At 42.8% G+C, this 12,359-nt stretch overlaps 1 protein-coding gene across 12 annotated transcripts in view; it reads right to left on the minus strand.

The window, feature by feature from the left end:
* The window catches only part of KDM2A (lysine demethylase 2A), a 120,394-nt gene that overhangs the window by 18,650 nt on the left and 89,385 nt on the right, over positions 1-12,359 (minus strand). For all 12 annotated transcript variants that reach the window (XR_014835594.1, XR_014835593.1, XR_014835596.1 and 9 more), the window contains 2 exon segments: positions 10,357-10,483; positions 7,166-7,560 (listed from right to left, as the gene is read on the minus strand). Coding sequence is in view for 8 of the 12 variants with exons in the window: in XM_085008355.1 (XP_084864481.1) it covers positions 7,166-7,560; positions 10,357-10,483 (522 nt within the window). In the remaining 4 variants the exon portion in view is untranslated.

Raw genomic sequence — 12,359 nt, forward strand, 5'->3', positions numbered from 1 at the left:
ATTCCCCCACCCTCAGGACACCAGCGCTCCCGCCCACCTCCTCTTCCAGGAGGTGGATTTGCCTGCCTCATCCTTGATATTCCCTAGATGAAGCTGCCAGCCCTGCACCCTGTCAGACACCTTGATGCCCCTGCTGACAGCCACTCAAGGGACACTCTCCACACACCAATCCGTGGCCAGGGTTAAGCTCAGACTGCACAAGCCAGTGTCCTGTATTTTGGGGCCAGATTTATATAATTTTTAAATTTACTTATTTATTTATTTTTGGCTGCCCTGAGACATATGGAGTTCTCAGGCCAGGAATCAAATCTGAGCAGCAGCTGTGACCATGCCAGGCCAGTCATCGAGCCTGTGTCCTGGAATTGCAGAGACACTGCTGATCCCACTGTGCCACTCGAGATTTATGTAATTTTTAGACTCTCACAAAAGTAACTTGGCTATTTTGGAAATTACAGAAGTGGCTTTTTTTTTTTTTTGTCTTTTTAGGGCCGCTCCCGCGGCATATGGAGGTTCCCAGGCTGGGTCTGAATCGGAGCTACAGCAGCCGGCCTACACCACAGCAACAGCAACTCAGGATCTGAGCCACGTTTGTGACCTACACCACACCTCATGGCTACACCAGATCCTTAACCCACTGAATGAGGCCAGGGATCAAAACTGTGTCCTCATGGATACTAGTCAGATTCGTTTTCACTGAACCACGACAGGAACTCCCAGAGGCCGCTTTTAAATAAACATTTCAGGCCACTGAGAACCTAGGTCTTACCACTGGAGATGTGCTTATTTATTTGCACTTATTCCAGGACAGTTGTTTCGGCGACCTTCTGGGGCATTGTCAGTGGCCTGAAAGGCTTTCTTAGACCTGGAGCTTTTACAGTAGGCTACCAAGGAAAAGAGGGACTTTTACGCTCTTCTGTGGAGTTCTTCCTAGAAATGTCTGAATGGTCATTCTTACCCTCAACCTTTGCACTTTACCTTAAGACTCAAAGACCCAGAGTTCCCGTCGTGGCGCACTGGTTAACGAATCCGACTAGGAACTATGAGGTTTCGGGTTCGATCCCTAGCCTCCCTCAGCGGGTTAAGGATCCAGTGTTGCTGTGAGCTGTGGTGTACTTTGCAGACGCGACTCGGATCCTGTGTTGCTGTGGTTCTAGCATAGGCCAGTGGCTATAGCTCCAATTAGACCCCTAGCCTGGGAATTTCCATAGGCCGCAAGAGAGGCCCTAGAAAAGGCAAAAAGATCAAAAAAAAAAAAAAAAAAAAAAAAAAAAAAAAAAAAAAAAAGACTCAAAGACCCTGTGCAATCAGCTTGTTATGTTAGAAAAACCTTCCTTAATGGTGTAGGAAGTCTTTTTGGAAAATGCTTATTTTGGTCTTAGTGCTAACTAACCTAGAGCGACAAGAAAGTACGCACAAATACTTAAGAGAAACAAGTCACTCCAAAACAAAACAAAAGGTCAAGTTGTACCAAAAACAAATTCCAGAGGCCTTTAGGAAAGGACAAAAATCAGACAGGGCACTAGGAAACTGATTCCAAGTAAGTTTCCAAATCACATATTAAATAAAGCCTATTTTTTTCCATCTATTAATTCAGAATAAAAAACAGGCAACAAAGATGAGAATTAGGAGTTCCCGTCAAGGCACAGCGGAAATGAATCTGACTAGGAACCATGAGGTTGAGGGTTTGATCCCTGGTCTCGTTCAGTTGGTTAAGGATCCGGTGTTGCCATGAGCTGTGGTGTAGGGTCGAAGACACGGCTTGGATCTGTTGTTGCTGTGGCTGTGGGGTAGGCGGGCAGTTGTAGCCCCAGTTAGACCCCTAGCCTGGGAACCTCCACATGCCGAGGGTGCGGCCCTGAAAAGACAAAAGACCAAAAAAAAAAAAAAAAAAAGGATGAGCATTATTAAGAACATAACATTAGAAATACAGGAATATAATGAAAATATTTAAAAGAATTGTTTCATTTTAACCTGATCTTACAAGTTATTCGCAACTGTAACTCTCTGCTTCATACCCATCATATTCCTGAGACAGAGCTCAGTGTAAATTTTTTTTTTTTTTTTTTTGGTCTTTTTTACAGCCTCACGTGTGGCATATGGAAGTTCCCAGGCTAAGGGTTGAATTGGAGCTGCAGTATCTAACTAGAATCTGACTAGTATCCATGAGGACACAGTTTTGAGTGGGGCCAGGGGATCAAACCCATATTTTCACGGATACCAGTTGGATTCATTACCGCTGGGCCATGGAAACTCCTCAGTGTAAATTTTTAGATCACAGTTACAAAAGAAAATGTTAAAATCTTAGATCAGAGCAGCTATAGCCTTTTGAACCACAAACAAAAATTTCAGATGTATAAATTGAGAGCTTTTACCATTTACATAATATTGTAGTAATCAATTTTTAGCATCCAGCAGGAAAGTTTATTAAGTGGTAAATCAAAAAGACTAGGAGTTCTCTTATGGCACAGTGGATTAAGGATCCAGTATTGTCACTGCAGTGGCAAGGGTTCAATCCCTGGCCTGGGAATTTCCATATTGCTGTGGGTATGGCCAAAAAAATTTTAAAAATAAAAAATAAATTAAAAGACTAGCACCTCCTTCCCTCAGGATAGAGTCTATCACCTGCCCCTCAGTGTTCGCTCGATGCCCTATGTTATGCCCAGCACCTGTAAACCCAGAAGGCATTTATTTTCTTTCTTAGCTCACTTAAAACACCTGCTCCACCAGCGGACTGTTAAGCCCCCTGAAGGTTTGGTCCACAGCATGTATGCATATTTAAACCAACACTAAGCCTGGTTTCTTGGCAGAGAGGAGGCAGACATCATTCACATTAGTTGAATAAGTGAATTTCATAGATTTGCAAAAGTTAATTTTTTCTGTAATAACGATACATTATTAGTAAGTACTACTTAGTGCTAGTTAGTAAGTACTTTACTAACATTATCATTAATTTTCACCACATCCCCGAGGAGGTATCTTATAGAGAAAATAGGCTTTTACAGGTCTAGTATCCTGTCCAAAAGTCACATGTTTGCCAAGTTTATCAAAATGTTTTAGAGAAAATAGGAAAGTAGAAAAATATTCAGTAACACTGAAATTGTTTCACAGAGTTGGAAGCCAAATACACTGATATATTAAAAGCTTCTTTTTATATATACACACAAAAAGATCCTTTATTACCAAAATATACACAAACAAAACAATAAAATCTGATTGAAAATTCAGTCTTCCAGCTGACATCCCCCACCCTGCTGTGACCCACTGTCAACCACCAACATGCCCCCTCCAGTCCTGCTGCAATGCACATATGAACCAGGAGACTCTTCTTTCCTACATTACTGCGATACTGCTCCAAGTTCTGCTTCTTTACTCAACATCTCTCAAGGTCACGGCCTCGCAATTTCAGATTAGGAGTCACGGTTACTCACACCCTCCCAAATAAGGCTTTATACATACCCATTACTTTCCTCTGAACTTTGCCAATAAATCAACTTTTTAATGCCCCTTTTTTCATCTACTTCTACCTCTACACTCTATGATTCTTTCTCCAACACTGTAGAACATTTTAGAATCTTCAAAGCCCTTTTACCACATCACTAAAACTGACTTTCCTTCCAGGGAATATATAATTATGGATATCTCCTCTCACCACTTTTCTTCTCATTTCTTCTGCTAGTTATTTGTGACAGCTATATACGCTACAGCAAGAAACAAACCTTCTCTCTGCAGGTAGGGTCAAACTCTGGGCTTGCTTTTGTCCTTCGCTGCAGTGTAGCCTTCTGTGCTACATGCACCAAGTTCTCTAGTACTGCAGTCTCCAGCTATGCAGTGATTCGGCACCCACCCAATCCAACACTTTTTTCTTTATGGTGAGGCTTGGATTCTCAAAGCCCTAAACTCACTATTATCTGAAGATCAGATTAAACATCACTGGTCAAATGCAGGAATAATTAATCCATTTGATCTTAAGTGAAACTACCTACAGAGCTGGGCTCTGTATCTTTTGTCTTCGGTTACCAGTTGCATTCTGACTACAGTACTAGGTAAATGAGAGAGGGGAGAATTCAAACACTGTCAGTCTATACGCAGTCATCCTACTGGGCCACTCTCCGTGTCTTATGCTCTGGTCTCTGTGCCACTCTGTCTTAGCAAGCAACGGCAGCCATGTTTTTCAGGACTCCTGATAAACAGGAAGCTCTCTCTAGACACTTTTCATAATGCTAAGAGTTCTCTTTAAATGGCTCTTCTTAACTCATTCCCCTTCTTGCTGCCTTTTATTCTGCTTAATATTAGACCCAGAACTTCCTATTTTTTCCCCTACGACTCTGCCTCCACAAATATCCTTATTTAACTATGTTAGTTAAGGGAGTTTGTGTATTTTTTATCGTGACACTTGGCCTGTACAACTGATTAGTGAATTATATAACATGACTTTCCACAACTAGATTCAATGAAATCAAATCCATCTATAGTCATCCCTTAGGACTAAAAAGGTACTTTTTTTCCTCAAGAATTAGAAATAGATTCCCTAGGCCAAAGGAACATTAGTGAGATATAAACTTGTAAGTCTTTCTTCATCTTAGGGTTCCTAAAAGCAATTATACAAGTTAGTAAGTAGTCAAAGTCACAATTGAGTGTTTCCCACATGCACCCATGGTGGAACAGCTACACACTCCTGTCGGAATTCCTGTCGTGGTGCAGCAGAAGTGAATCTGAGTAGGAACCATGAGGTTGCGGGTTCGATCCCTGGCCTCGCTCAGTGAGTTAAGGATCTGGCATTGCTGTGAGCTGTGATGTAGGTCAGAGACGCAACTCTGATCTGGTGTTGCTGTGGCTGTGGCTGTGGCCGGCAGCTGTAGTTCCATTTGGACCCCTAGCCTGGGAATCTCCATATATGCCTTAAGTTCAGCCCTGAAAAAAAAAAAAAAAAGAAACTTCGGTAGAAAAAAAAAGATGTTACACTCCAACTCTCAGGAAAATATAATATGCATCCTACCACAATGTAAAGGAAAACTGCAAGTGTCCTTTGCTCACTCAGGGCTGGGAAGTGATTCTGGGATATGGTTTGCGAGTCTGGAAAAGTATGGCTAAGTTTGTTTTGCTGCACATTAACCATTATAGATATAGGAACACACCCACTGGGAACTTTGTCATTTCCTCCCATAAATACAAGCCATAACGATACCACCTGCCTTGTCTAAAACAAACTTTATAAAATCGCTGACTTGGTGGGTTAAGGATCCAGCATTGCCATGAGCGGTGGTGTAGGTTGCAGAAGCGGCTCAGATACTGAGTTGCTGTGGCTATGGTGTAGGGCAGCAGCTGCAGCTCCAATTCGACCCTTAGCCTGGGAACGTCCATGTGCCACAGGTGCAGCCCTAAAAAGCCAAAAAAAAAAAAAAAAAAAGTAAAAACCACTGTCCAGTTTCTATCACTATGGAGAGGACCAGTTCAATCAGGTTACCATCCCTTTTTCAAGTTTTTACCATTTCACTGATGTATAAACAGTAAGATAAAATTAAAATGGAAATTGAACAAAGAAAAAAGAAAGTCTAGGTCCTAACCCAGCCTTTGGAATTCCTTACTGAGATATCTGGCAGAAGGTAGGGAGCTGCTTAGTGGCAGCCAAAGGAAAACCTGAATGAGGAATCAGGAATGGAAAAGACATTCTCTGAGATATTTAGCCTGTCTCCCTTAAGGTCACATAAAATTATTGCCGATAAATTCTTCTGTGGCTTAGATCTATAAGGCAAGATTTAAAAATAACACTTATTATAAATTGTGAACTAGCTTCCTAATATACATAGCCATGCCCTGCATCCAAACATAAATAATTATTTACAGACTTTTTGGTGTTCGTATTAATGATTACCTATGAGGAAAAGATTACTTAAGAGGAAAAGACACATGAGGGGTGGGCTAGGCTCTGAAGATTACTAATGCTGGGAGACCTACTGAGAAAGAAGAAAATCTACAAGAAACTTGATATACCAAAGCAACAGGATGAATTAACATTTAAAACGACACTTTTTTCAGAAGTTGTATTTGTCTTAATGCTAGATAAATTTGAAGCTAAATATGTTAAACCTGCTTAACATAACCTAACAGAATAATTTCTTTCCCTTAAAACCGCTTGAGTTAAGACTGCTGGAGACTGTTAAGGGCCACTTTTGTCCTCTAATAGGACTTATTGTCTAAGGGTACCTTAAATTTTAAGTAACATTTCTTTTTTTTTTTTTTTTCCTTTTTTGTCTTTCTCAGGGCCGTGCCCACAGCACACGAAGATTCCCCAGGCTAGGGGTCCCATCGAACTATAGCTGCAGGCCACAGCCACAGCCACAGCAATGCAGGATCCGAGCTGCGTCTTCAACCTACACCACAGCTCACAGCCACTCTGGAGCCTTAATCCACTGAGCGAGGTCAGGGATCAAACCCGCAACCTCATGGTTCCTAGTATGATTCGTTTCCGCTGCACCACGACGGGAACTCCAACATTAATACAAACTTTTTTTTTCTTTTTTGCTATCTCTTGGGCCGCTTCCGCGGCATATGGAGGTTCCCAGGCTAGGGGTCGAATCGGAGCTGTAGCCTCCAGCCTACGCCAGAGCCACAGCAACGCGGGATCCGAGCCGCGTCTGCAACCTACACCACAGCTCACGGCAACGCCGGATCGTTAACCCACTGAGCAAGGGCAGGGATCAAACCCGCAACCTCATGGTTCCTAGTCGGATTCGTTAACCACTGCGCCACGATGGGAACTCCTATTAATACAAACATTTTCTCAGGTTTTATTTTCAGGGTCAGCCTGAAATACTCATTTATAGGACTAGATTTAAGTCCTAACTGAACATACAAATGTTAGTATTTTCACAACAGGGACCTAACCTCATTCTAGGAATTGAAACACTATACAGCATAAGCACAACACATACACATATTAACTTCTCTCTGGTTGAACCAAGATGATCCAAAACGCCTGTTTTCTCTCTCAGAATCCAGAAACTGACTGCCCGAGCCAGATCAACAGCTGACATGCAACAGTCACACCCAACTGTTACCTCCTTTACATCAGCAATGAGAGCATCTCATGCAACAGTCACAACCAACCCTTACCTTCACATCAGCAATGAGAGCATCTCATGCAACAGTCACACCCAACCCTTACCTTCACATCAGCAATGAGAGCATCTTCGTCTTCTATCCCTGTAGGGACACATTTCTTGTGCAGTGGCAGAGACTCCAATTTATCTACAAGGCAACGAAGGCCTTCAAGCTCAAAATGGGTCAGATGCACCTGCCTGTCCTTCCGGGGGCTACATTGGGAATCCCACACTTGTCCATTGTGGGAGCCCCGGCTAGAGTCAGAGGTTGAATCCCCAGACAAAGTTTTCTTCAGACTTGGAAGACTTCGGCAGGTTTTACCCAGTCCATCATAATCCAGGTTGACCCCATTGGCTACAGGGCTAGTGAGAACAGAACGCCTATTGCTCAAGCGCCGGGGTTCTCGATCTACCGCTTCCTCATCCCCATTTCCGGACTCCAACCCATTTAACTCCAAATCTGCCAGTACGAAGAAAAAAATGCAGTGAGAACATGCCACTTGGCCATGTGACCAACAAAAGAAACTGGTAGCATAAGAGGGGCCCTGAGGTTATAAATGACGAAGTTGTCACATTTAAAAAATTGGTCTTTCCTTCTCCAGCCTATTTGTCCGCTGCTGGAAATCACAGTTACAGGTAAAAATAGGATCCTGAGCTAGTAGAACAACTGAGATAAATAGTCAATTGAATTTTTAAAAGACTGGGAAGGGTGCAACCTTTAAACTGTGTGCTAGAAATAAGCTACCTGTGAGAACAGTGTAAACTGGTTTCAAGTTCAAACTTAGTTTGGGGGTTATGAGTTCATTATCTTTAAAAAACTAGACTGCATGAAGCATATATATATGTGTATGTATATGCAGTTTTTTTGGGGGAAGCATGTATATTTAAAAACAGTTTTGCTCAACGTTTTGGTCATAAAATTAAGCTCTGATCAAAAAATTAAGCTCTGAGGAGTTCCCGTCGTGGTGCAGTGGTTAATGAATCTGCCTAGGAACCATGAGGCTGCAGGTTCAATCCCTGGCCTTGCTCAGTGGGTTAAGGATCCCGTGTTGCTGTGAGCTGTGGTGTAGGTTGCAGATGCGGCTCGGATCCTGAGTTGCTGTGGCTCTGGCGTAGGCCGGCATCTGCAGCAGCTTCCATTCGACCCTAGCCTGGGAATCTCCATATGCCCCGGGAGCGGCCCTAGAAAAAGAAAAAGACAAAAAAAAAAAAAAAAGCTCTGAATCAAAATCTTAGCAACATGGCTAAATAAAACAAAACAAAATGAACCTTTTTTTCTTTTTTGGCTGCCCTGTGGCATATGGAGTTCCTAGGCTAGGGATCAGATCTAAGCCACAGCTGCGGCAACGCCAGATTCTTAACCCACTGTGCCTGGTCAGGGATCAAACCTGTGTCCCAGTGCTCCCCAAGACACCATTGACCCCATTGCACCACAGTGGGAACTCCCAAAGTGAATATTTTTTAAATGAAAGATTTTGATAGTCAAAGTGAGAATAACAGTTCTAATGAAAGAAGAATTCTTCAGAGTTCAAGTTGCGGCTCAGTGGGTTAAGAACCTGAGCAGTAACCATGAGGATGTAGGCTCAATCCTTGGCCTCACTCGGTGGGTTTAGAATCAGGACTTGCTGGGAGTTCCCATCATGGCGCAGTGGTTAACGAATCCGACTAGGAACCATGAGGTTGTGGGTTCGGTCCCTGCCCTTGCTCAGTGGGTTAACGATCCAGCGTTGCCGTGAGCTGTGGTGTAGGTTGCAGACGCGGCTCAGATCCTGCCTTGCTGTGGCTCTGGCGTAGGCTGGAGGCTACAGCTCCGATTCGACCCCTAGCCTGGGAACCTCCATATGCCGTGGGAGCGGCCCAAGAAATAGCAAAACAAAACAAAACAAAACAAAAACAAACAAACAAAAAAATCAGGACTTGCTGCAAGCTGCAGTGTAGACTGCAGATGCGGCTTGGATCTGGGGTTGCTGTGGTGTAGGCTGGCAGTTGTAGCTCTGACTCAACCCCTAGCCTGGGAACATCCATATGCCACAGGGGCAGTGAAAGGAAGGAAGGAAAAAGAAGACTTTTAAAATGTTAACTGATCTTTTATTATGAAAGTAACACATGTTGACTATTAATTTAGGAAATACAGGAAGATGCAAAGAAGTAAATAGGTCACCTGTATCCCTCTACCCTCAGATAACAACTCAACAGTGTGATGTATTTTCTCTCCATCTTTTTCTTACACATCGTGTATGACTACGATTTTTTTTTGGGGGGGGAGGCCACGTCCACAGCACATACAAGTTCCCAGGCCACGTACTGAACCTGTGCTACACCAGTGACCCAAGGTGCTGCAAAGACAACACTGGATTCTTAACCCACTGCGCCACAAGAGAACTCCCGTAGGACTATGATTTGATGCTCTTCAAAACTGAGATCACGGTGTATGTACAGTTCTGAATCCTGCTTTCACACAGTGATGAGCTTTTCCTTTTTCCTCAAACAAAATACACACTGTTCTCAGAAGAAATGCTAAGACAGAAAGAATCTTGTTTGAAGATTCCATGAAATACATGAGCACAGGATATTACAGTGTTGGCTCCTCTTTTTTTTTTTTTTTTTTTGTCTTTTTGCTATTTCTTTGGGCCGCTTCCGCGGCATATGGAGGTTCCCAGGCTAGGGGTCGAATCAGAGCTGTAGCCGCTGGCCTACACCAGAGCCATAGCAACGCGGGATCCAAGCCTCCTCTTTATTTTTAAAGCATGGAATAACCTAAAAATGTACAAATGAAAACTATCCTGACTTGCAATAAAATAGTCAGGTTCTTAACCTGCTGAGCCACAACAATTTGGTACTTCTAAATAGATAAATTAAAAAACAAACTATACAGGAGTTCCCATCGTGGTTCAGTGGTTAATGAATCTGACTAGGAACCATTAGGTTGCAGGTTTGATCCCTGGCTTCGCTCAGTGGGTTAAGGATCTGGCGTTGATGTGAGCTGTGGTGTAGGTAGGTCACAGATGCAGCTTGGATCCTGCATTGCTGTGGCTCTGGTGTAGGCTGGTGGCTACAGCTCTGATTAGACCCCTAGCTTGGGAACCTCCATATGACATGAGTGCAGCCCTCAAAAGACAAAAAGACCAAAAAAACCCCCAAAAAACCCCAAAAAACTATACAAACAAAACCATTGAGCAACAGTCTATGGAATATTCCTGGCCTCACCCTCAATCCTGAAAGGTATCTCGAAAGCTCGTGTAGGCAGAACACTTACCCATGCTAAGGGACTCTTTCTGAAATTCCTTAGTTAGGTGGGAACGGTTGGTTATGCAGTACACATAGCGCTCCAGCACATACCAACACATCTCATAGTAGAACGGATAGCGGAACTTATTTGGAACCTGCACCGGAACAAAATAATGAGAAAATTAAGTTGATAACAGTTTTCAAGGAAAGAGAGTAACAATCACTGCAATAAACAGCCCAGGAAAAACCCTCCCTAGTCAATCTGCAAACTTTGGTTGGCATTTGGGGCAAGAATTTAAGCCGATCTGTCAGCTTCAAAAATGTTGGTCTTAGGAAACAATCACTAAAGACAACAGGTATTTTGTAAAGACCATTTCAGAACTACCAAGAAGCTGTCTTGGTTGAGTGGGCCAAGCATCAAAAAGTTTTGAACGGAGTTCCCGTCGTGGCGCAGTGGTTAACGAATCCGACTAGGAACCATGAGGTTGCGGGTTCGGTCCCTGCCCTTGCTCAGTGGGTTAAGGATCCGGCGTTGCCGTGAGCTGTGGTGTAGGTTGCAGACGCGGCTCGGATCCCGCGTTGCTGTGGCTCTGGCATAGGCCGGTGGCTACAGCTCCGATTGGACCCCTAGCCTGGGAACCTCCATATGTCGCGGGAGCGGCCCAAGGAATGGCAAAAAGACAAAAAAAAAAAAAAAAAAAAAAAAAAGTTCTGAGACTCAGTAAAACGTTAGGAGTAAAACACAATATACTTAATTAAGAAAACTGTTTTAGGGTTCTTAGGATGGAAAGGCATACTAGTCACTCTTGCCTTTACTAGTTTTACCCTGAATCAAAGGCCATGAAACACAGAATATAATGGCAAAACAGGACATGAGATAAAGTTACATGTTTTTATTACATACTTACACATATGAAAGTATGACTAGAGATGCATTCGCAAACTACCTCTAGCCGAGGACATGAAGCTCAGAATTCTCTCCCACTATTACCTCTCAGCTTGCCTGTCTTGTACTTTGTAGTCTGCCAAGACGGTATTACCCACAAATCAGATTACTATTCTACATGGCCTAAGCAGCTGCTATCTTTTGTTTTCTTTCCATTCTCCCTAAAAGCAGCATGAAAGTATTCCTTCTGAATTATCACAAAAATAACTGTCCTTTAGATCTACCCTAGTCAAAGAAATGGCAAATCACCATGGATCAACCAGTGAGGAAGAACAATGATGGGGATTATTCTAAATTCAGGCACACCTCATTCTACTGTATTTTGCTTTACTGCGTTTTATAGATATTACCAGGTTTTTACAAATTAAATGTTTGTTCAGACAAAGGTTAGCATTTTTTATAAATAAAGATTTTTTCTTTTCTTTCTTTTTTTTTTTTAGGGCCACACCACAAGCTTATGGAAGTCCCCAGGCTAGGGGTCAAATCAGAGCTGCAGCTGCTGGCCTACGCCACAGCCACAGTGATACCAGATCCAAGCTGTACCTGCGACCTATACCGCAGCTCATGGCAACGCTGGATCCTCATCCCACTGAGCGGGGCCAAGGATTAAACCCGAATCCTCATGGATGCTAGTAGGGTTTGTTACCACTGAGCCACAATGGGAGCGCCAAAATAAAGTATTTTTAAACTGAGGTACATACATTTTTTAAGACGACATACTGTTACTTACACCTAATCGGTTAGTACAAACATGACCTTTCTATACACTGGGGAACAAAAAAATTCATGTGACTCAATTTACTGCAATATTTGCGTTATTATGGTGGTCTGGAGGCAAACCTGCAATATCTCTGAGGTGTGCCTGTACACTGTGCCCATCTTCTTTTAGAAAGGCCATCTTTCAAAAGGATAAGGCAAATAATACTCTTAGGATTGTTTTGAATATATTACTTCTCAAAATGTTTCCGTCTCCTTTTTATTTATTTATTTATTTATTTATTTATTTTTGTCTTTTGTTGTTGTTGCTATTTCTTGGGCCGCTCCCGCGGCATATGGAGGTTCCCAGGCTAGGGGTTGAATCGGAG

Source organism: Sus scrofa, chromosome 2 (genome assembly GCF_054392235.1).
Source record: "Sus scrofa isolate SSC_HxYL_T2T_F1_AM1 chromosome 2, Sscrofa_HxYL_maternal_Yorkshire_Landrace_v2.0, whole genome shotgun sequence".
NCBI classification, from domain to species: Eukaryota; Metazoa; Chordata; class Mammalia; order Artiodactyla; family Suidae; genus Sus; species Sus scrofa.